At 49.6% G+C, this 23,688-nt stretch overlaps 1 protein-coding gene and 1 non-coding gene across 3 annotated transcripts; both read left to right on the forward strand.

Moving 5' to 3' along the window:
* The first annotated feature begins 4,461 nt into the window (after positions 1-4,461).
* On the forward strand, positions 4,462-20,492 carry GSDMA (gasdermin A). 2 transcript variants are annotated; one of them, XM_035297875.3, is made up of 12 exons: positions 4,462-4,543; positions 6,929-7,147; positions 7,788-7,968; positions 12,004-12,169; positions 13,516-13,612; positions 14,112-14,159; positions 14,559-14,585; positions 15,806-15,826; positions 16,557-16,711; positions 17,186-17,300; positions 18,819-18,892; positions 19,879-20,492. In XM_035297875.3, the coding sequence occupies exons 2-12, from the start codon at positions 6,934-6,936 to the stop codon at positions 20,119-20,121; spliced, it is 1,341 nt and encodes a 446-aa protein (XP_035153766.1). In that variant the 5' UTR covers positions 4,462-4,543; positions 6,929-6,933; the 3' UTR covers positions 20,122-20,492. The 2 variants fall into 2 exon arrangements, with proteins under 2 accessions (XP_035153766.1, XP_054112315.1); XM_054256340.2 differs by lacking the exon at positions 6,929-7,147.
* Positions 12,965-13,120, forward strand: LOC118154092 (U1 spliceosomal RNA). The gene has a single exon (XR_004744019.1). It is a non-coding gene; the product is annotated as a U1 spliceosomal RNA (small nuclear RNA).
* Positions 20,493-23,688: the final 3,196 nt, after the last annotated feature.

Here is a 23,688-nt window from a genome sequence, read left to right on the forward strand (position 1 = left end):
GGGTGATTATTGTCCATCATTACCTTTATTAACCACCAGAGGGAGATAGAGAGCAAAGTTTACCACCTGCCTGAGCAGCAGGCACCCCATGGCCTCCTGTTTCAGCATTCTCTTTTAATTGGCCTAAAGAGATCTTACAAGGCAGTCTAACTTAAATATCCATCCGCGCAACTTAAATTCTGCCACAGGCCAGCCGCGGTGGCTCACGCCTGTAACCCCAGCGCTTTGGGAGACTGAGGCAGGAGGATTGCTTGAGCCCAGGAGTTCAAGACCAGCCTGAGCAACATAGGGAGACCTCTTTCTCTACAAAAAAATTAAAAACTTAGGTATGGCCGGGTGTGGTGGCTCATGCCTGTAATCCCAGCACTCTGGGAGGCCGAGGAGGGCAGATCACCTGAGGTCAGGAGTTCCAGACCAGCCTGGCCAACATGGTGAAACCTCGTTTCTACTAAAAATACAAAAAAATAGCCAGGCATAGTGGTGCATGCTTGTAATCACAGCTATTCGGGAAACTAAGGCTGGAGAATCACTTGAACCCTGGAGGTGGATATTGCAGTGAGCCGAGATCGTGCCTTTGCACTCCAGCCTGGGCGACAAGAGTGAGACTCCATCTCAAAAACAACAAAAAAAGTTTGCCATGCATAGCGATGCATGCCTGTAATCCCAGCTACTGTGAGCAGGGAGGGGGCGCTGAGATCAGAGAATCCCGTAAGCCCAGGAAGCCAAGGCTGCAGTGAGCCATGATTGCACCACTGCACTCCAGCCTGGGCAATAGAGTGAGACCCTGTCTCAAAAAAGAAAAAGAAAAAAAGGCAGCCAGGTGCAGTGGCTCACGCCTGTAATCCCAACACTTTCTGAGACCAAGGTGGGTGAATCACCTGAGGTCAAGAGTTTGAGACCAGCCTGGCCAACATGGTGAAACCCCGTCTCTACCAAAAATACAAAAATTAGTTGGGAGCGGTGGTGTGCACCTGTAATCCCAGCTACTTGGGAGGGTTAGGTAGGAAAATCTCTTGAACCCAGGAGGCAGAGGTTGCAGTGAGCCGAGATTGTACCACTGCACTCCAGCCTGGGAGATAGAGTGAGACTCCATCTCAAAAAAAGAAAAGAAAGGAAAGGAAAGGAAGAAGGAAGGGAGAGAGAGAGAGAGAGAGAGAGAGAGAGAGAAAGAGCACCCTGGATGGGAGGAAGGAGCAGCACCAAGACAAGGCTACATGTGGATATTTTCATTACAAAAGCACAAAAGCTTCAACCTGGCTTACCCCACCAGCCCATGTATCTCCTCCCTGCCTGGAACCCACCAAGCCCCCTGCTTGGAACGTCATTAGGCCATCTGTGGGAATGGGGCAATGTGGTGCAGGCAGGGTAGGGAGGACACCAGGAGTGTGAGGACAGGCCGGGCAGAGTGCTCTGAGATCAGAGTGAAGGCAGAAGAAATGAAAGACACAAGACGTCCGGGTCAGAGAGCTGGCTAGATGGGCTTTGCGGGTACTTGGGGAGAGCAGAGCCATGTGTGGCTTTTCAAAGCCACTGTTCCTCAGATCTTTGCAGAATCCGCTAGACTAGGAAACTTGGCCTGCAGCCCATGGGAGGAGGGTCATCACTGGAAAGAAACTCCCAAAAGTCTAACCGAGACAATGCCAAGCTGTTGAGAAGGTGGGATTGAGAACACCTTCCCCGGAGCTATTAAGGCATAGGAGTCTGCACAGCCCCAGGACTATATGCTGAAATGCAGGCATCATGTCAGTGTCAGGCCGAAAGACACAGGGAGGAAGAGGTGGAAATCCAGGAAGAACCAGGAAAACAGACAGAGATGAAAAGGATATAACACATACAAGTTTCTATGTAAATATGTATTGTGACAGGGACCAGATGACTAACGATAACCTTTTTTTCTTTTGAGATAGAGTCTCACTGTCACCCAGGCTGGAGTGCAGTGGCATAATCTCGGCTCATTGCAACCTCTGCCTCCTGGGTTCAAGTGATTTCTCTGCCTCAGTGTGGGTGGGAGACCCCATGGGAGACCCCGCAAGTGCTGAGGCAAGGGTCTGAAGCCTCGGCCTGTTCCCATATGAATACAGAATTAGAAAAGAATTAGAGAGGGCTGGGCATGGTGGCTCACGCCTGTAATCCAAGCACTTTGGAGGCCAAGGCGGGCGGATCACCTGAGGTTGGGAGTTCAAGACCAGCCCGACCAACATGGTGAAACCCCATCTTTAAAAAAAGAAAGAAAAGAATAAGAGATATAGTTACATAGTTATTCCTATATATAATCATGAATAATCACATAGTTACTCATATGTAATCACAGAAATATATATACTCAATATAATCTTTTAATCTTACTAATGATTATTGGGTTCTGAAGCATGGAACTGAGGTGACATTGTGAACAAAGTGATCCTAAGGCAAGATTCTCTAAGCCCTCTGTCACGCCAGCATAAGGGCTGCTGGAGGGCGCCTCAGCTGTTCAGCACCACCAGCGCTGGGAAAGCACCTGCTGTTTAGCTGCTAGGAAAGGAGATGTCCAAAATGCCCGAGACGTCTCCTTCCTTGGGGGAGTTAGGAGAAAACTCCGCTTCTCTAAGCTCTTGTGGTAAGGCCTGATGGCTGTCAGGGAGGCCCGCAGACATCCGGGGGTTTAACTGTCTCTATGTGATGCTGTGCTTCAGAGGTCATGTTCTCTGTCCACTCTCACACTCTGCCTCTGCACCTGGTCCCTCCTTCTCTTAAAAGATAAAATCAGTAATAGTAACACAAATCTTAATGTCTTTGTTCTTTCTTGACAAGTATGAAAAAGTGCCGTTGCATTAGGTTTTCTCCTTGCCTTGGCTACTTGAAAGTCCTGGGACCCCATCTCCACGACACGTGATTTACCTGACCCTATCACTGACCACCATGACCTCACCTTACCTTCCCTGCCCCCTGCTTAGTGCTCAGTAAAAGTCAGAGGGTTCAGGTACTCGGGGCCAAAGGACTCCCTGCTTTGATTGGCAGTGGACGTGGATCCCTGGGCCCAAACTCTGTTTTCTCTTTCTCAGTGTCTTGTGTCTTTTATTTCCACAGTTTCTCGTCTCCACACCCGTAGAGAGGGGCTCACAGGACCCTGTAGGGCTGGAGCTGTGGGAGGAGGATGAAGTAATGGATGGCTGCAGTGAGCCGTGATCGCACCACTGCACTTCAGCCTGGGTGGCAGAGCGAGGCCCTGTCTCAAAAAGGCATAGGGTGGATAAGAAGGGATGTAAACAGAAAGAGAGTGAGCGGAGAGGCAGGGGCAAGGCTCGGTTTTGTTCTTTTTTAAGACATAGAGAAGAAATATTTGGGAGCATTTGTCATATTGAATGAGACTTAGGGGACACAAGTGGAGTGATGACATTTTTAGGGAGTTTTTCTGAGTGTGGAATGGTCTAGTCTCATTCACCACCAGCTCCTCACGGAAACCTTCAGTAAACATGGAATTTACTCTTCATGGCATTCAGAGTTGTGTTTCTTTTTCGATGAGTGATACTGAGAGGGGCCTCCAGGTGGGGGCAGAAAGGCTCAGGTGTGTCTGGTTATACCTGCACACATGCACGGCCACATGGCCCAACACTATCAGGGCCTTGCTTTTAAGTCCTTTATTCTGTCCTCTAGGGATGTGACTGTGGAGGCAAAATGTGAAATTCCTTTAAAATCCCTTCTAGACTGAGATTTAAGCTAAGAGAAGGACCTGAGTGACCTCTCGTGCGACATCTGAAAGCCCATGACAAGCACCCTGGGCTTTTCCCCAAATATCGCCATGCCTCTGCCTACGGATATGGGTATGTGTGTATACAACATTCGGTGAGGAGCAGAGACGAGGCGCATTCAAGAACAGAAAACCATTTGGTCTAACTCCTTCTCTGCCTACTCAGACATCTGCTTCTAGCGGTACCAGAGATATGTCCATGCAGCTAAAACAAATGGAGTGAGGTGGCGCTACGCAGGCTGACAAGTCCAGGGCTGGAGGGCAGCGCTGCAGATGCTCTGCTCTCTGCTGGGGTGTGTGGACAGACAGTACTCCTCATCCCTGTGTCGTACCCACAGACCCCACCATGAACCCGAGATGCTCCCCAATGACCATGTTGATGACAGAACAGAGACGCCATCCCTGGTCACACACACACACACACACACACACACACTCCCACTGCCTCCCTCTGTACCCCTCCCAAAGGCACCTGCCTTCCTCTCCTCTCAGCCCACAAGCCAACCTCCAGCTGCCACCTCTCTATCAGCCTTGGCTACCCCCACCCACGCTGGCACCTGCCTGGCAGCTCCCCATCCACCCCCTCAGCCCTCAGGAGGCCAGGGCACACGTGGAACAGGTTGATGCTGTTCTCCCGGAAATGGAGCGGGAGAGGGGTGGGGTCACTAGGGCAGGCGGGGTCCCTGGAAGCCTCTGACCCTGCATAAAGCAGCCTGTCCTGGCAAGGGACGGTCATCCTCTCAACCTACAGACCAAGTGAGCCCTAGGTCCTCACCCCAGACCCAGCTGCCGGACAGGACCAAGCCCCGCTCCCAGGTAAGGACTTGATGACAGCAGGGGAGGCAGGGGTGTTCTGGGGACACAGGGAGATGGGTGGACCAAGAAGGGCATGGAACTCCCCTAGAGTCCAGTGGGATAAGGATTCCGATGGGCCTTGGGAGGGATGGGAAAGGCAGGACTGTGGGCATCTGTCTGTGTGCCCAAGTCCTTCCCAGGTGATGCCAGGAGGTTGTCCTGCCCCGTTCTGGCCTTCCCAGGAATTAGGGTTAAAAAAAAAAAGAAAAAGCTCCTCAAAGCTTGGCAGAACAGCCCCACATACCTGTGCTGTGCTTCCTGTCCCCTGCTGCCATGAGTGCCTGCAGTGGATGTGGGGTGCCTCCATGCCAGCTGGTGTGGCCTCTTCCACCCACAGGGATAACCCAGGTGTGCCAATCAGCCAGAGCACCTGAACTCAAACTTCAAAGATAGAGACTTAAGATGTTGATCCTCAGCCTGGGCGCAGTGGCTCACACCTGTAAGCCCAGCACCTTGGGAGGCTGAGGCAGGTGGATCGCTTGAGGTCAGGAGTTCGAGACCAGCCTGACCAACATGGAGAAATACCGTCTCTACTGAAAAACACAAAAAGTAGCCAGGCATGGTGGCAGGTGCCTACAATCCCAGCTACTTGAGAGGCTGAGTCAGGAGAATCACTTGAACCCAGGAGGTGGATGGTGAGCCGGGACCGCACCATTGCACTCCAGCCTGGGCAACAAGAATGAAACTCCGTGTCCAAAAAACAAAGATGTTGACCCTCAGGCTTTCATGGGCCCCACATTCTCCAGGGTCCTCTCACCCTAGTGCACATCTCTTGGGGCCATATTCTTTGTTTCTTTCCACACACATTCGCCAAGCTCCAACTCTGTGCCAGGCATGGTATTTGCTGCTGCTGCTGCAGAGGTGACTAAGGCCCATTTCCTGCCCTCTGGGAAGTCATAGGCAAGGAGGCGAGAGGGTCAGGTGAGCAGATCATAAGAGGAAGGGCAGGTGTTTGGCAGAGTGCTTTGGGAACACAGGTACAGTCACCAGCTGGCTGGAGGAGTGAGGGAAGAGGTCACAGGAGGTGACCTGAATTGCGTATTAGAGGATGACTAGGGGTTGTTCAGATGTGGAAGGGGGTATTATTGTAAGCGAGGGGGCAGAGGGAAAGAGCATCGAAATGCCTGGATCCCGGCCAGGTATAGCGGCTCACGCCTGTAATTCCAGCACTTTGAGAGGCCAAGGAGGGCAGATCACTTAAGATCAGGAGTTTGAGACCAGCATGCCCAACATGGTGAAACCCCATCTCCATTAAAAATACAAAAATTAGCCAGGCATGGTGGCACATGCCTGTAGCCCCAGCTACTTGGGAGGCTGAGGCAGGAGAATTGCTTGAATCCGAGAGGAAGAGGTTGCAGGGAACAGAAATGACATAACCGCACTCCAGCCTGGGCGACAGTGAGACTCTGTCTCAAAAAAAAAAGGCTGGATCCAGACATCCCAGGGGCTGTGAGAGGAGAGTGTTTCTACTCATACCTTTGAGCTGGGAGGCACACCCAAGGGAAGAACAGGTGCTGGGAAGTGTACTCCACACACAGAGAGGGCAACTGGGGCAGGTGAACAGCTTGGCCACCCAGGTCCTTAGTGCCAGCAGCACCTCCTTCCCTCCCCTGTGTCCTCAGACCCTGGCTATTGCTAGTCTCTGGAGTGAGGAAGCTTTACTTCCATTGCTAAATGAATGCTCTAGACAAGGCACAGCGGCTCATACCTGTCATCCCAGCACTTCAGGAGGCTGAGGTGGGGGGATCACTTGAGCCAGGAGTTTGAGACCAGCATGGAAAACATAACAAAACCCTGTCTCTAAAAAAAAAAAATTTTTTTTAATTATCCAAGTGTATGACTGCAGTCCCAGCTACTCAGGAGGCTGAAATGGGAGGACTGACCAAGCCTTGGCGGTCAAAGCTGCAGTGTGCTGTGATCACGCCACTGCACTCCAGCCTGGGCAGCAGAGTAAGACCCTGTCTTGGAAGACAAGAGAAGGGAAGAGGAGGGGAAGGGATGGGAGGAAAAGGGGATTGGGAGGAAGGAGAGGAAAGGGGAGCGGGGAAGAAAGAAAGAGGAAAGAAATGCTCCCGCTGGGCTCCCTGGCAGTGAAGAAAATGAGTGCGGAGTGAGAAAAGAGCCCTTGACAAAGAAAAGGGAGGTGTGGCTTTGCTGGCCATCTGTGGAACTTTGAGGCAACTGTTTCAACTCTCCAACCCTAGGTTCATCATCATAAAATGCAGACTCCCTCGGTTCTTTCTAGCTATGGCAGGAGACAATCTAGGCATCTCTGCAGGGGCCCAGCCCATGTCCTGGGCTCCTCAGCAGCCACCTTGACACTCTCCTGTCTCCCCACTTCCACAGAGACCATGACCATGTTTGAAAATGTCACCCGGGCCCTGACCAGACAGCTGAACCCTCGAGGGGACCTGACACCCCTTGACAGCCTCATTGACTTCAAGCGCTTCCATCCCTTCTGCCTGGTGCTGAGGAAGAGGAAGAGCACGCTCTTCTGGGGGGCCCGGTATGTCCGCACCGACTACACGCTCCTGGATGTGCTTGAGCCCGGCAGCTCACCTTCAGGTCAGCCTCCAGCAGGGCCAGGAACTGAGGGGTACTGAGGGGCAGGGTCTGGGCACCTGGCCTGTGAGGAGGACCTCAAAGGTCCCTCTGGCCAGAGGTGGTTAGATGTCATATAGCCCAAAGCTATTATCTGGAGCTGAGGAGGCCAGGAGTCGGGGATACCTCTCAGCTTAGCGTTTTTTTTTGGAGGCAGAGTCTCACTCTGTCCCCCAGGTTGAGTGTAGTGGCGTGATCTCGGCTCATTGCAACCTCCGCCTTCCAGGTTCAAGCAATTCTCCCAAACAGCTGAGATTACAGCCATGCACCAACATGCCCAGCTAATTTTGTATTTTTAGTAGAGACGGAGTTTTCCATGTTGGCCAGGCTAGTCTCAAACCTCTGACCTCAGGTGATCCGCCTGCCTCAGCCTCCCAAAGTACTAGGATTACAGGCGTGAGCCACTGTGCCTGGCCTGCTCAGTCTCTTTTATTTATTTACTTGTTTGTTTTTGTAGAGACAGGGTCTTGCTTTGTTGCCCAGGCTGGTCTCAAACTTCTGGGCTCAAGCAATCCTCCATCTTGGTCTCCCAAAATGCTTGGATTACAGGCGTGAGTTACCACACCCAGTCAGCCCAGCCCCATTCATCTTTTCCCTCCTGCAGACCCAACAGACACTGGGAATTTTGGCTTTAAGAATATGCTGGACACCCGAGTGGAGGGAGAAGTGGATGTACCAAAGACAGTGAAGGTGAAGGGAACGGCAGGGCTCTCGCAGAACAGCACTCTGGAGGTCCAGACACTCAGTGTGGCTCCCAAGGCCCTGGAGACCTTGCAGCAGGAGAGGTGAGAGTGGGCAGGACCCAGGGGCTCCTGGGAGGTGGGTGGGGCAGCATGTGGAAAGGGTGCTTTGGGCCTTGAGTTGAAAGTTAGGACTCTTGCACTGACCTTTCCAGTGTGGTCACCACAGGGGAACTCTTGAAGGCAACCCTTCTGGCCCATGGCTGCATCTGGGCCATTTCCTAGTCACACCTCCAGGCCTGCCACTGCCTCCAGGACCACCTCCCCACTATCACACACGCACAGGGAGGACTATGTCCACACTAGCTTGCTGTATGATCTTGGAAAAGTCACTTCTCTTGGGACCTCAGTTTTCTTTTCTGCAAAATGATGGGATTGGATGATCATCTCTAAGGCTCCTTCTAACTCTAAGACTGCAATACACTAGAAAGAGGAGGGATGGGTCTTAACTGCCCCCAGCTGAGGCCTGAGTGCTGTGTTCTGCTCCCATAAATGAAGCCTCCTGCCTGGCCCCAATACACACTAGGCACGCCCTCAGGAATGCCACCCACAGCACAAGGGTGTGGCAGGTGCTACCTTGATACTGGGCACCATGAATGTTTGGCTTGACAGGGGAACTGGCTTTTAAGTAGTTAAGTAGTGGTTGAAAGAAGGAGGTAAGGACTGGGAAAGCCAGAAGGAAGGGCTGGGGTAGTCATCCAGCAAGCATGTATATAGTAAAGCACTCTACTACGGACTGGGGTGCACCTAGAACATCTTTGTCCGAGAACCTTGCAATCTAGGAAGGTGAAAATTTTTAAAATCTGTGCAGGCCAGGTGCAGTGGCTCACACCTGAAATCCCAGTACTTTGGGAGGCTGAGGCAGGCGGATCACGAGGTCAGGAGTTCGAGACCAGCCTGACCAACATGGTGAAATCCCATCTCTACTAAAAATACAAAAATTAACCAACTGGGCATGGTGGCACGTACCTGTAATCCCAGCTACTCAAGAGGCTGAGACAGAAGAATTGCTTGAACCAGGGAGGCAGAGCTTGCAGTGAACCAAGATTGTGCCACCGCACTCCAGCCTGGGTGACAGAGAGAGAGTCCATCTCAAAAACAAACAAACAAACAAACAAAACCTGTGCACCAGTAATTACAATTATAATCCAAGTCAGGAAGTGGTGACTGCCGCAGGAATGGTTTGACTGAGTCTCGCCGCATGTCAAAGGGACTTCTGGCTGGAGAAATAAGGGAAGATCTCATAGATATGGCAGCCTCCATTCTGGGCCTTGAAAGATGAGCAGAAATTGGGCACACAGGGCTGGGAGAAGGGTGTTATTAAGGCACACAGGTGAGCAATCTCAACCACCAGGGGCCAGCATGGCAGGGGTAGACAAGATGTGAATAGAATGAGCAGGAAATGCAGGGTGAACCCAAACTACAGAGGAGCCAAGTGGCAGATCCAGGAGATTGAATTGTTCTGTAGGCATCAGGAAGATCCTGAAAATGCTCTGATGTGTCCCATGACTAATCCAGCCAGATGGAGGAAGTGTGTCAGATAGGGGAAGAGGGACAGGGGTTTGAAGCTATCAGACCAGGCAAGATACTGTTCTTCTTCTTCTTCTTTTTTTTTTTTTTTTTTGAGACAGAGTGTTGCTCTGTCACCCAGGCTGGAGTGCACTGGTGCGATCTTGGCTCACCATAACCTCCGTGTCCCAGGTTCAAGCGAGTCTCTGGCCTCAGCCTCCCGAGTAGCTGGGATTACAGGTGCCTGTCATCACACCCAGCTAATTTTTGTATTTTTTGAAGAGATGGGGTTTCAGCATGTTAGCCAGGCTGGTCTTAAACTCCTGACCTCAGATAAGCCACCCACCTCGGCCTCCCAAAGTACTGGGATTACAGGCGTGAGTCACCACACCCAGCCAAGTCACTGTTGATTCTATCCCATGAGCAGTGTAAACTGAGGACCCAAGCTGGGAAAGGGCAACAGGAGTGAAGAGGAAGGAATGGATGCAGGGCACATTAACAAGGGCAGTAGAATGGGCTTGGTAGCTGATTGCAGGATGAGGGAAGGGGTTTTGTCAAAGGTGACTGTGAGATTTGACTCAGGTTGTGATGTTATAGGACATTAAAGGTACCACTAACGGTGACAAACAGGAAGACAGAGGTTAGAGGTAGATTTGGAGATTGTGAGTTCCTTTCGGATGTTTTGAGTTTCTGGCTCTGCTGAGACATCAGCTGAGAATGTTTACCAGGTGGGTGGAAATAAGGTCCTTGAGCTCAGGAGAGAGGTCAAGGTGAAGATACACACGGGGTAATCAGCGATATAAAGATTAAAACTGTAGGGGCCAGGGGAGGAGGTTCACTCCTATCAACCCAGCACTTTGGGTAGCCGAGGCAGGAGGACTGCTTGAGCCCAGGAGTTCGAACCAGCCTGGGCAAGACAATGAAACCCTCATCTCTACAAAAAATGCAAATATTAGCCGGGCATGGTGGTGTGCCTATAGTCCCAGCTACTGAGGAGGTTGAGTCAAGAGGATCACTTGAGCCCAGGAGTTCAAGGCTGCAGTGAGTTATGATCGAGCCACTGCACTTCAGCCTGCGCAACAGAGTGAGCCCTTTAAAAAAAAAGAAAACACTGTAGGAGTGAGTTGGATGTTTCAGAGGGAGCTGAGAAAACAGGACTGAGAACAGAATCTTACAGAACATAAAATTATAGAGAACCAAATAAAATGGAAAATGAGGTGCAGACAGAATGGATAAGATTTAGAAGCTAGAAGCACTGGAGTTGAACCAGGGCAGTACAGCGTGACTGGAAGCCAAGGGAAGCCAGCGTTGCTCTGAGGGTTTGGACACAGGATTAAGTATTGCACAAAGTTAGGCAAGGCCATTGAGACTGACAGGTAAGAGGTCATTGTAATCTCAGCTGAGAAGGAAATAGAAGGCAAATTCTAAAGCATTTAGGCAGATTAGGGCCAGGCGCATTGGCTCACGCCTGTAATCCCAGCACTTTGGGAGGCTGAGGCGGGTGGATCACAAGGTCAGGAGATCAAAAGCATCCTGGCTAATATGGTGAAGCCCTGTCTCTACTAAAAATACAAAAAAGTAGCCGGGCGTGGTGGCACGCTCCTGTAGTCCCAGTTACTCGGGAGGCTGAGGCAGGAGAATCCCTTAAACCTGGGAGGCAGAGGCTGCAGTGAGCTGAGATCACACCCCTGGATTCCAGCCTGGCGACAGAGTGAGACTCCAAGAAGAAAGGAAAGAAGGAAGGAAGGAAGGAAGGAAGGAAGGAAGGAAGGAAGGAAGGAAGGAAGGAAGGAAGGAAGGAAGGAAGGAAAGAATGAATTTAGGTGGACTGGGCACGGTGGCCCACATCTGTAATCCCAGCTATTGGGGAGGCTGAGGCAGGAGAATCACTTGAACCTTGGAGGCAGAGGTTGCAGGGAGCCAAGATCATGCCACTGCACTCCAGTCTAGGCCACAGAGTGAGTGAGACTCTATCTTAAAAAAAAAAAAAAGAATTTAGGAGTAGGAGTGGGCATATCTTTTGATATATTTGCCAATGAAATGAGGGGAAAAATCGGGCAGTAATTTGAGAGAGCAGCACGATCAATGCAAACAAATTTGTTAGGATTCAGACACGTTTATATATGGAAGCAGACAGAAGGAGCAAGTGGAGAAGAGAAACGGTGTTAACAAGAGAGCGTAAGACATGGAGAGAAAGGGTCCCAGAGAGATTAATGGGGAGGAAACAGGGAAGCATCTACCCCTGAACCAGAGGAAAAGGGGGTAAGAAGCACCTGAGAGGCCCTATTCCCGGCCAGGTGCTGGCCCAGATAATTACTGAGTTTATCTCTGAGCAACCCAGGATGTCAGCATCATTATACTCATTTCATAGATGGGGCAACTAAGACTCAGAGAAGCTGCGCTGCCAGTAAGCAGGAGATCTGGGTTTCACCCTCAGCCCTGGTCCAGAGTCTTCACTCCTTCCCTGCCACTACAATGTCTAGCCCCTGAGAATGATAGAAGAAAAGAGGAGGGCATGGCACAGGCAGGAAAAAGCTCTGAATGCATTCCCTTATGTTTCTCCTGCCACAGGAAGCTGGCAGCAGATCACCCATTTCTGAAAGAGGTTCGAGATCAAGGCGAGAACCTGTATGTGGTGATGGAGGTGGTGGAGACGGTGCAGGAGGTCACACTGGAGCGAGCTGGCAAGGCAGAGGCCTGCTTCTCCCTCCCCTTCTTCTCCCCACTGGGGCTACAGGTTTGATTCAAACACATACACACACACACACACACACACACACACACACACACATTCACACTCACACATACACATTGACATTCAGCCCCTTCCTGGAGGCTTTATTAGCTTTGCCTGATCAGTGCCCACCCAGGATGCTGAAAAGGACCACTCCTTCCCCCAGCTCTTCAATATCCAAACCCCTGACACACGCCTCCTCCCTGGTCAGTGGCACCTAGTGAGGGCAGATCCCTGTGCCAGATGCCACAGGGAACTACTGGGGAAGGGGAAAGTCTCATTCATAGGTTTTCCCTCATGGTGCTCCCAAGTTAAAGAGGAGACATCCTTGCTCTCAGAAAGTTCTCAGGCTCATAGAACAGAGGTTGAAGCCCAGAGAACATAGGCTTGGAAAGTCAATGGAAATAGGAATGCTCCACATACCTCTACCTATTGCATCTAAATATTCAAGGGATGATTTGGGATTTGGAGCCAGGAGTAGAGGTTAGTCATGGAAGGCTTCCTGTAAGAGGTAAGTATGGAACAGATGACAAAGAGGAAGAAGGAGCCAGGGCTTGGATGGAAGCTCTAGGGTGATGTGCAGGCAGGAGATGGAGCAGGTTGGCCTGGTTCCCTTCATGCATCTGAAGCAGGAAGAGAGAAAGGGGTCACTAGAGGGAAAATCAGCAGAGCCAGGCGCGATGGCTCAGGCCTGTAATCCCAGCACTTTGGGAGGCTGAGGCGGATCACGAGGTCAAGGGATCAAGACCATCCTGGCCAACATGGTGAAACCTTGTCTCCACTAAACATACAAAAATTATACTTACCTGGCAGGGGAGATACCATGATCACGAAGGTGGTTTTCCCAGGGTAAGCCTGTGCACTCCAGATGTGCTGACCCCTGCAATTTCCCCAAATGTGTGAAACTCAACAGCATAATCTGTGGTAGTGAGGACTGCATTCATGATTTCCCCTGATTGAAAAAAAAATACAAAAATTAGCCGGTGGTGGTGCAAACCTGTAGTTTCAGCTACTCTGGAGGCTGAGGCAGGAGAATGGCTTGAACCCGGAGGTGGAGGTTGCAGTGAGCCAAGATCGCACCACTGCACTCACTCCAGACTGGGCTACAGAGCAAGACTCTATCTCAATTGGAAAAAACAAAAACAAAACGAAAATCAGCAGAAATTAGTGCAGGGGCTTTGAGGTCCTTCCTCAGAGTCCAGACAGACCAGGGACACCACTGAAGGCTTCCAACTTCTTATCTCCCTGAAGGCTCTCAGCCCTGACCCCGCACCTTCCCCAACCCACACTCCCAATATCTCATACTTAAGACCTCCAGAGATTCACAAATTCTCATCATCTAATTCTAGGGATCTGTAAACCACAAGGAGGCTGTAACCATCCCCAAGGGCTGTGTCCTGGCTTTTCGAGTGAGGCAGCTGATGGTCAAAGGCAAAGATGAATGGGGTGAGCAGAGATCCACATGTTCTCCCCGAAAGACGAGAATTACCTGCACCAATACTGAGGCACCCTGGTCCCCTCTTGTGGCAGAGAATAAGCAGGGGTGTGTGTTGTACTGTGATCCAACTGCAGCTGTGGAGGCTGCTCTGGAGAGAGGGTTGAAGAGGCCCCTGGGTTCTGAGCATCTCCTGGGTGCTGGGCACTGAGGTCACTGGGGAGGGGGTACAAAGATGAACAGGGATCACCTCTGCTCTCAAGACGTCTGTGGCCAAAGGAGGAAGCAGACAGAGACTGGAATGGAAGGTAGAAAGTAGTGTTATCATAGCAGAGAATTTATCAAGGAAGAAAAGATTGCTTCCAGCAATGGAGGCTGAAGCAGGGAATTAGATGAAGCATTTGGGGCACAAGGTCCTAGTCCTTAGCAGAGCCCTTTGGCTTGAGACTGGAGAAGGAAATGTGGGGCAGCCGGTAAGTGTCCTCCTGCCCTCCCTCTTGCCCTTCACAGATATTCCACATATCTGCAACGATAACATGCAAACCTTCCCTCCTGGAGGTAAGTGGAATTACTTACGGGCTTCCCACATCTTCTGCCCTACCCCTGACATTATCTGCTAAAATCCTCTCCTACCTTATACTATAATCCCCCAAGGAGCCTTTGCTTTGGTTTCCCAAGTCCCTAAAAATACCCAGCCTCAGCTTCAGGAAAGAGAGATAGATGTGTATAAAAACTGTCCCAAAGAGATGCAGAAACTGACAGAGACCGGAAAGCACAGTCAACAGCAGAATAAGGCTGGGAGAAAAGTGTGTTCCCAAATTTCGGGGGTAGATGAGCTAACATCATCTCCACGTGTTTTTATAATGATAACTGATAAAAACTGCCTTGACAACTGCTCTAGATGAAAAGGCAGAAATGGGTTTTGTGCTGACAGATGTGCATTTTTTCTGTCTTCAGGAAAGCCAGGAGAGGAGAAGGTCATCCGTAAGTGTTTCCTTTCATTTCACTGAAACTTTCTTGACTCAGAATTTTAAAACTCCAGTCTTTTCCTTCCCTTCTCACGGGACTGATGGAAATGGCAGAGCAAGTCTCAGAAAATAATTGTCCCCAAAACACGGCAGAAATTCCAATAGCTTGGGAAAAAGCAGTGGAAAGGGGAGTCTTTAGACCAGATGCCCAGGTGGTCTGATGCCTGAGACCTTTGTCCTCAAGAGGCTTAGTAGGAGCCAGGCACAATGACTCACGCCTATAAACCCAGCACTTTGGGAGGCTGAGGCAGGAGAATCGCTTGAGCTCAGGAATTCGAGACCAGCCTGGGCAACATAGTGAGTCCAGACCCTGTCTCTATCTAAAAAAAAAAAATTGTGTCCACACTGGAGTGCAATGCCGAGATCTTGGCTCACTGCAACATCTGCCTCCCAGGTTCAAGCAATTCTCCTGCCTCAGACTCCCAAGTAGCTGGGATTACAGGCACCTGCCACCATGCCCCACTAATTTTTTTGTATTTTTAGTAGAGATGGGGTTTCACTATGTTGGTCAGGCTGGTCTCAAACTCCTGACCTCAGGTGATCTGCTCGTCTGGAACTCCCAAAGTGCTGGGATTTCAGGTGTGAGCCACTGTGCCTGGCCTTAAAAAAAAAAAAAAAAAAATACTGGAGCAGATGTTTCTAAAAAAAAAATTTGGCCAGATGCAGTGGCTCACACCTGTAATCCCAGTACTTTGGGAGACCAAGACAGCCAGATCACGAGGTCAGGAGTTCAAGACCAGCCTGGCCAATATGGTGAAACCCCATCTCTATTAAAAATACAAAATTAGTTCAGTGTGGTGGCACATGCCTGTAGTCCCAGCTACTCAGGAGGCTGAGGCAAGAGAATTCCTTCAACCTGGAAGCAGAGGTTGCAGTGAGCCAAGACTGCGCCACTGCACTCTAGCCTGGACGACAGAGCAAGACTCTGTCTTAAAAAAAAAATTTTTTTTAAGAGTCTTGGTAGCTATAACCTGCTACACACACATATGCAACTTGGTCACCCAGCAACTGGGGCCAGAGCCACTGAGTCATAGTAACACCAGGAACGAGGTAGCGGGGATCTCCCAGGAGACAGGCAGGATGTATTTCCTCATCTTCCTTAGAGTCTCATCCCCTGGTATGGCTGCCATTCTGAAGGACTGCAGTCTTATCTTTTTTTTTTTCTTATTTTCTCAGTTATCCAGGCATCTGATGTTGGTAAGCAACTTTGTTCGTTTCTCTCAAGACTTTGGCATGGAGGTAGCATTAGGGTAGAGAGAGAAGAAGGCAAAGTCATTCTTATTTGTCAACGAACTCATGAAAAGGGAACACAGACCTTCTTTCTCTACTTTTGGGTGGAATCTTAGCGAAAGAGAAGTCAATTGTGTACTGATGTGGGATGAGGCCTGGGATATCAGGAAAATTCACTGTTGGGTTAGATGATAGCATGCGTCCTGGTCCACCTTCTCGCCCCAACCCTCAGGCCAGGGCTGGTGGATACCCCCGTAACCACATTCCTTGGTAAAGAAAAAAGGGAGGCTGGGCGAGGTGGCTCACGCCTGTAATCCCAGCACTTTGGGAGGCCGAGGCGGGTGGATCACGAGGTCAACAGATTGAGACCATCCTGGTCAACATGGTGAAACCCCATCTCTACTAAAAATGCAGAAATTAGCTGGGCATGGTGGCGCATGCCTGTAATCCCAGCTACCCGGGAGGCTGAGGCAGGAGAATTGCCTGAACCCAGGAGGCGGAGGTTGTGGTGAGCCAAGATCATGCCATTGCACTCCAGCCTGGGTAACAAGAGCGAAACTCCGTCTCAAAAAAAAAGAAAAAAGGGGCCAGGCTCAAACTGGGGGGTAAGGGCATGGGGACCTAAAGGGGGTGAGTGTGGAGCCCTGCAGGGAGAATGCTTACTGGAGGGCCATGTGCCCCATTACTGTCCCCACAGGGGATGTCCATGAAGGCTTCAGGACACTAAAAGAAGAAGTTCAGAGAGAGACCCAACAAGTGGAGAAGCTGAGCCAAGTGGGCCAAAGCTCCCTGCTCAGCTCCCTCAGCAAACTTCTAGGGAAGAAAAAGGAGCTACAAGACCTCGAGCTGGCAGTGAGGACCCAGTGGAAGTGGGGAAGGGTGGGAGAAGGCACATTTTGGTAAAGGTTTGGTGGGGGCGGGTATTGCAGCAGGTGGGGAGATCTGACAGTGGCAGGAGGTGGCCAGTGGCCAGGGGAGTTCATTGTAGATCCTTTCCCAAGGCCGGCCTCGTGCCCCCTGGCTGTCAGGCTACTGCTCCTTCCTTTGTCCCCTGGGAAAGGGCAAACATGCTCCCTCTGATGGCCAGAGGGTAGGAGGCAGGCCAGAAAGGCTGTCCGCCGGAGGGGATGGAAGCTTCCCTTTCCAGAGTCCAAAACTCAGGGACCAGGGAACCCAGGAGTCCAGTACTCTTCAGGACTTGAGGCCTTGAAAAAGAAATGGGGAAATGGGAGAGAGTTCACGCCTGTCAGGGGATTATTACGTGCTGGGTCTCGGGTTGGGACCTTTCCTATGTTATCTTCAATAGTCGCCCACCTTACCCCACAGCTTGAAGGGGCTCTAGACAAGGGACATGAAGTGACCCTGGAGGCAATCCCAAGAGATGTCCTGCTATCAAAGGAGGCTGTGGGTGCCATCCTCTATTTTGTTGGGGCCCTAACAGGTAAGTGGGGAATAAGGTCTTCATTTATAGACCTTTGCAGTGATAGGAATGAGTCACTTGAATCAATTCCCAAATGGATGAATAAATAAATGAATGAATGACAAATTATACCATAGTTAAGTAGTTTATATCTACATTTTTATAAATTGGCTTCATGGCCGGGCATGGTGGCTCACATCTATAATCCCAGGACTTTGGGAGGCTGAAGCAGGTGGATCACCTGAGGTCAAGGGTTCAAGACCAGCCTGGCCAAAATGGTGAAATCCTGTCTCTACTAAAAATACAAAAATTAGCCCAGTGTGGTAGTGGGTGCCTATAATCCCAGCTACTTGGAAGGCTGAGGTGGGAGAATTGCTTGAACCCAGGAGGGGTAGGTTGCAGTGAGCTGAGATGACTTCACTGCACTCCAGCCTGGGCAATACAGCGAGACTCCATCAGAAAAAAATTGGGGCCTGGCACAGTGGCTCGCGCCTGTAATCCTAGCACTGTGAGAGGCCGAGGCAGGGGCATCACAAGGTCAGGAGATCGACACCATCCTGGCCAACATGGTGAAACCCCATCTCTACTTTAAAAATACAAAAATTACCTAGGTATGGTGGCACAGGCCTGTAACCTCAGCTACTTGGGAGGCTGAGGCACAAGAATCACTTGAATCCAGGAGACAGAGGTTACAGTGAGCCGAGATCACACCACTGCACGCCAGGCTGGCAACAGAGTAAGACTCTGTCTCAAAAGAAAAATTGGTTTCATTCCTGAGTACTCACTTGGTCACATTGGATGGTCTGAAAAGACAGCCTAGTCTTGCTAAGAGGTTGAATAATCCTAGTTTTATCAGCCACATATTTAAATTTTCTGCATATAGCTAAGCTCATCACTTCTATCTTGATACCTGTTAGATATAATTTCAGGGAGTAACATTTTCTGCTCTTGCCCCTAAAAGCTCTTCTTCTCTCCATATTTTCTAGTTTTCCACTTAGAAAAACTCTGTGATCCGGCCGGGCGCGGTGGCTCATGCCTGTAATCTCAGCACTTTGGGAGGCCAAGGCGGGTGGATCACGAGGTCAGGAGTTGGAGACCAGCCTGACCAACATGACCAACCACATCTCTATTAAAAATACAAAAATTAGCTGGGTGTGGTGGCACATGCCTGTAATCCCAGCTACTCAGGAGGCTGAGACAGGAAAATTGATTGAACCTGGGAGGTGGAGGTTGCAGTGAGCCAAGATAACACCATTGCACTCCAGCCTGGGCGACAGAGCAAGACTCTGCCTCAAAAAAAAAAAAAAAAGAAGAGCTCTGTGATCCTTCAGATGTAAACTGAAATGTTTGTTCCCTTAAGAAGCCTGCCCTCCAACTCCAAGACCAAAGTGGACCCCTCAGCTATGGCTCCCTTAACACCTCTATTGTAATTACATACAATGAATGAATGCTGAAATTCTGGAAGTGCACTCTTTGGAGTCTGTAGTCCCCTCTGCACCAGTGACACACATCTTTCTCTGTTTTTGTTTTTTTCTCCAGAGCTAAGTGAAGCCCAACAGAAGCTGCTGGTAAAATCCATGGAGAAAAAGATCCTACCCGTGCAGCTAAAGCTGGTGAGAGAAAAACAGCAGATGCTGGGGAGAGTCTGGGAGTAGCTGGAACCAACCGAGATGCAATTTCCCCTAAGGATGGAGCCATTCTGGAGGACCCTCGATTTATCCCAGGGGCTTATGCCCACTCCTCCATTCTCTCTATATTTCTTCTTTTTTGTCATTTCATAACAAGCACTAGAAGACTGAATTTCTGGGCAATGATCTGGGTTTATCAGCCTGATCTTGGGAGAAGAGACAGAAACTCTGGCCTTGCTTATTCATAGCCAAATGTTGTGAGCAATTTTTGTTTGTTTTTGAGACGGAGTTTTGCTCTATTGTTGCCCAGGCTGGAGTGCAATGGCGTGATCTCAGCTCACCACAACCTCCACCTCACGGGTTCAAGCGATTCTCCTGCCTCAGCCTCCCAAGTAGCTGAGATCACAGCCATGCGCCACCACGCCCAGCTAATTTTGTATTTTTAGTAGAGATGGGTTTTCTCCATGTTGGTCAGGTTGCTCAAACTCCCGACCTCAGATGACCCACCCACCTTGGCCTCCCAGAGTGCTGGGATTATAGGTATGAGCCACCACGCCCAGCCGTGAGCAAATTTTTAATGTATCTGAGTCTGTCTCAATTTGTTCCTCTGTAAAATGGGGCTATAAATCAATGTGCTGCCCTCTGTATACGGTTGTTCAAAGACCCAGATGGGGCTGTAATGTAAGGTAAAGTAAGGGATTCTTTTTTTTTCTTTTTCTTTTCTTTTCTTTTCTTTTTTTTTTTTTTTTAATAAAGATGGGGTTTTACCCTGATGGCCTGGCTGGTCTTGAACTCCTGACCTCAGGTGATCCACCCACCTCGGTCTCCCAAAGTGCTAGGATCACAGGCGTGAGCCACTACGCCCGGCCAGTAAGGGATTCTAATAAGGGGAATGTAACCTTCTTGGGCTATCTGTGAGTTAGAAGGAGAGAGGCTTCCAGTTCTTTTCATACTGTTTTGGTTCCCTCCAGGTGGAGTGCACGATGGAACAGAACTTCCTGCAAGATAAAGACGGTGTCTTCCCCCTGCAACCGGAGCTGCTCTCCTCCCTTGGGGATGAGGAGCTGACTCTCACGGAGGCCCTAGTCGGGCTGAGCGGCCTGGAAGTGCAGAGATCGGGCCCCCAGTACATGTGGGACCCAGACACCCTCCCTCGCCTCTGTGCTCTTTATGCTGGACTCTCCCTCCTCCAGCAGCTGAGCAAGGCCTCCTAATTTGCCTTTTCCGTCTACCTTTGCTTCCCTAATGCCTTCCCAACCTCATGGTGCTGTGTCCTTAAGGGCATTTCAGAGCTATCAGCTGAAGACAACTGAAATCTTAGCTGGTCACCCAGGATAACCAATATTCACCTGCCCGACCATCTATCACCCTCTACCCCTCCAGCTCTGCAACCCATTAGCCCAACTGCTGATGCTTAAATTTTCTAGAAGAAGCACTCAGACTTTTAAAACTATGAGCTGTTTCAGCACAACTGAAAACAAAGATCAATTAATTAATTTTCTATCCTAATCCCCCTACTTATACTTCAAAAAAAAAACAACAAGCTTTACTGGAATTAATGGAAAATATTATGTCAATCTTAGGATGATATGTCTTCTGGTGTTTTTCTTTAAAGAATTGATCATACAGAAATTCTTAATTTGTGCCAGGAAAAGAAATGATTGTAGTACTGCACATAGATCATATGTACATGACTACTACTCTATACTGTCCTCAGGCTAGCTGGAAAATGCTCACAGGGTATATAGTGTGGAATCTAGATTCTTTTTTTTTTTTTTTTCCTGTTCAATTAGTTTTCTTTCTCTTTTTTGAGACAGTCTCACTCTGTCGCCCAGGCTGGAGTGCAGTGGCACAATCTTGGCTCACTGCAACCTCCACCTCCCAAGTTCAAGCAATTCTCCTGCCTCAGCTTCCTGAGTAGCTGGGATTATAGGTGCAAGCCACCACGCCCGGCTAATTTTCGTATTTTTAGTAGAGACGGGGTTTCACCATGTTGGTCAGGCTGGTCTCGAACTCCTGACCTCATGATCCGCCTGTCTCGGCCTCCCAAAGTGCTGGGATTATAGGCGTGAGCCACCGTGCCTGGCCTCAATTAGTTTTCTTTAATGAAATTTAGATTCTAAAGTGAGAAGATATCAAAGCAGTTTGTCTTCAAAGAAGAGCATTTGGGGGTCCCCTAGCTCTGGGTTGAGGGAAAGACCAGAGATAGGTAGTAGAAGCCCAAAACAAAAATAAGACGAATTTCAAGTTTATTGAACAGATAATGCAGAAGGGCCTTTAAAAAAGGATGGGGGGGTAACCCAAGAATGAGACTAACTCAAAACTTAAAAACTAAATTTTGATATTGTTTCACTGTTCTCTGTTCTGCCCTGAAATTTAGGGTTCTTGTAGGAGGAAGTACTGTGGGTAGGCTTCGCATATGGACCTACTACTTACTAATATGGATATTACAGTCTCATCAAACTGCTGGGTTGATATTATCCTCCTCCACCTAAAAGCTGGGTCTGAACATCTTTCACCAACCTTTTTTTTTTTTTTTTTTGAGATGGAGTCTTGCTCTGTTGCCCAGGCCGGATGCAGTGGCGAGATCTCAGCTCACTGCAACCTCTGCCTCCTGAGTTCAAGCAATTCTTGGCCTCAGCCTCCCGAGTAGTTGGGATTATAGGCACACACCACCACGTTCGCTAATTTTTGTATTTATAGTAGAGACAGGGTTTCACCATGTTGGTCAGGCTGGTCTCAAACTCCTGACCTGATAGTCCGCCCGCCTTGGCATCCCAAAGTGCTGAGATTACAGGCATCCGGCCTACCAACCTCTTTAAAGCAGTTTTAGGACTGGACAGTGTCTCACACCTGTCATCCCAGCACTTTGGGAGGCCAGTGCAGGCAGATTGCTTGAATCCAGGAGTTTGAGACCAGCCTGGGAAACATGGCAAAACCCCATCACTATAAAATATACAAAAAATTAGCCAGGCATGTGGCATATATCTGCGGTCCCAGCTACTTGGGAGGCTGAGGTGGATCACTTGAGCCTGGGAGGCTGAGGCTGCAGTTAGCCAAGATAGTACCACAGCACTCCAGCCTGGGTGACAGAGCAAGATCCTGTCTCAAAAAGTAAAAATAGGCTGGGCGCGGTGGCTCAAGCCTGTAATCCCAGCACTTTGGGAGGCCAAGGCGGGTGGATCATGAGGTCAAGAGATCGAGACCATCCTGGTCAACATGGTGAAAACCCGTCTCTACTAAAAATACAAAAAATTAGCTGGACATGGTGGTGCGTGCCTGTAATCCCAGCTACTCAGGAGGCTGAGGCAGGAGAATTGCCTGAACCCAGGAGGCGGAGGTTGCAGTGAGCCGAGATCGTACCATTGCACTCCAGCCTGGGTAACAAGAGCGAAACTCCGTCTAAAAAAAAAAAAGTAAAAATAACTTTTAAAAAAGTAGTTTATGAGGCCGGGCGTGGTGGCTCATGCCTATAATCCCAGCACTTTGGGAGGCCGAGGCGGGTGGATCACGAGGTCAAGAGATCGAGACCATCCTGGTCAACAAGGTGAAACCCCATCTCTACTAAAAATACAAAAATTAGCTGGGCATGGTGGTGCACACCTGTAGTCCCAGCTACTCGGGAGGCTGAGGCAGGAGAATTGCTTGAACCCAGGAGGCAGTGGTTGCGGTGAGCTGAGAACCTGCCATTGCACTCCAGTCTGGGTAACAAGAGTGAAACTCCGTCTCAAAAAAAAAAAAGTAGTTTATGAGTGCAGCTCATGCCTATAATCCAGCATTTTGCAAGGCTGAGGCTTCGGATCACTTGAGGTCAGGAGTTTGAGACCAGCCTACCCAACATGGTGAAGCCTTGTCTCTACTAAAAATAAAAAAAAAATTGTTTTTAATAGCTGGACATGGTGGCTCGCACCTGTAGTCTCAGTTACTCAGGAGGAAGAGACAGGAGGATCGCTTGAACCCCAGAGTGGGAGGTTGCAGTGAGCCAAGATCATGCCACTGCACTCCAGCCTAGGCAAAAGAGCAAGATTCCATTAAAAAAAAAAAGTTTTGCGAGTGGAATAGTTTCTCTAAGGATTTTGGTCCCAGGAGTCAGACTCTCACCCAGCGTCTTAGCCGCCCCCTGCCCAGGCTGGTTCCCTCATCCACCAAGAATTCATGACCAACTGCCAGAAGCTTTGTGATATGACGCCATCCTCCACGATCCTGGGCACCTTCCAAAGCCTCACTCTATTGCTCATGGATATACCGGGTTGTTATGTGCTGACTTGGTTGTTTTCTCTGTGTGATGTAAACTTAATAGAGGTGAGCTAACACCCAAACTATCCAGAAGAGTAACTCCTTTGATTGCTAAGGATGAACATAACTCATCTGTTTTCTTTTTTACTGTTCGTACCCACCTTCAGTTGCAGATACAGTGTTATGAAGAAGAGGTTCTAATGAGTTTATTCCAATGATGATTCAAAACTCCTGTTATCCATCCCCCTCTAGCCCTGGAGGGTGAGAGGACAGTTGAGGAGGAACTGGTCAAGGCATGCTCCTTCAAACTAGAGCACGTATCTTTCTAGTTAGCAAGTGGCTGTTTAATGCAAGGAACATCCTGCAATCCTATGAAAGATATGAAAGAGGCTGGGCGCGGTGGCTCAAGCCTGTAATCCCAGCACTTTGGGAGGCCAAGGCAGGTGGATCACCTGAGGTCAGGAATTCGAGACCAGCCTGGCCAACATGGTGAAACCCCATCTTAAAAAAAAAAAAAAAAAAAAGATATAACAGATACATAGCCT

The sequence above is a fragment of the Callithrix jacchus genome, chromosome 5, assembly GCF_049354715.1.
Source record: "Callithrix jacchus isolate 240 chromosome 5, calJac240_pri, whole genome shotgun sequence".
Lineage (NCBI taxonomy): Eukaryota > Metazoa > Chordata > Mammalia > Primates > Cebidae > Callithrix > Callithrix jacchus.

Bases quoted from the DNA above. Each gene is read 5' to 3' on its own strand.
- GSDMA (XM_035297875.3), top strand. From the start codon at position 6,934: ATGACCATGTTTGAAAATGTCACCCGGGCCCTGACCAGACAGCTGAAC. The intron at 7,148-7,787 runs GTCAGCCTCCAG...TCCCTCCTGCAG, and splicing joins GCCCGGCAGCTCACCTTCAG to ACCCAACAGACACTGGGAAT. The intron at 13,613-14,111 runs GTGAGCAGAGAT...TGCCCTTCACAG, and splicing joins CAAAGGCAAAGATGAATGGG to ATATTCCACATATCTGCAAC.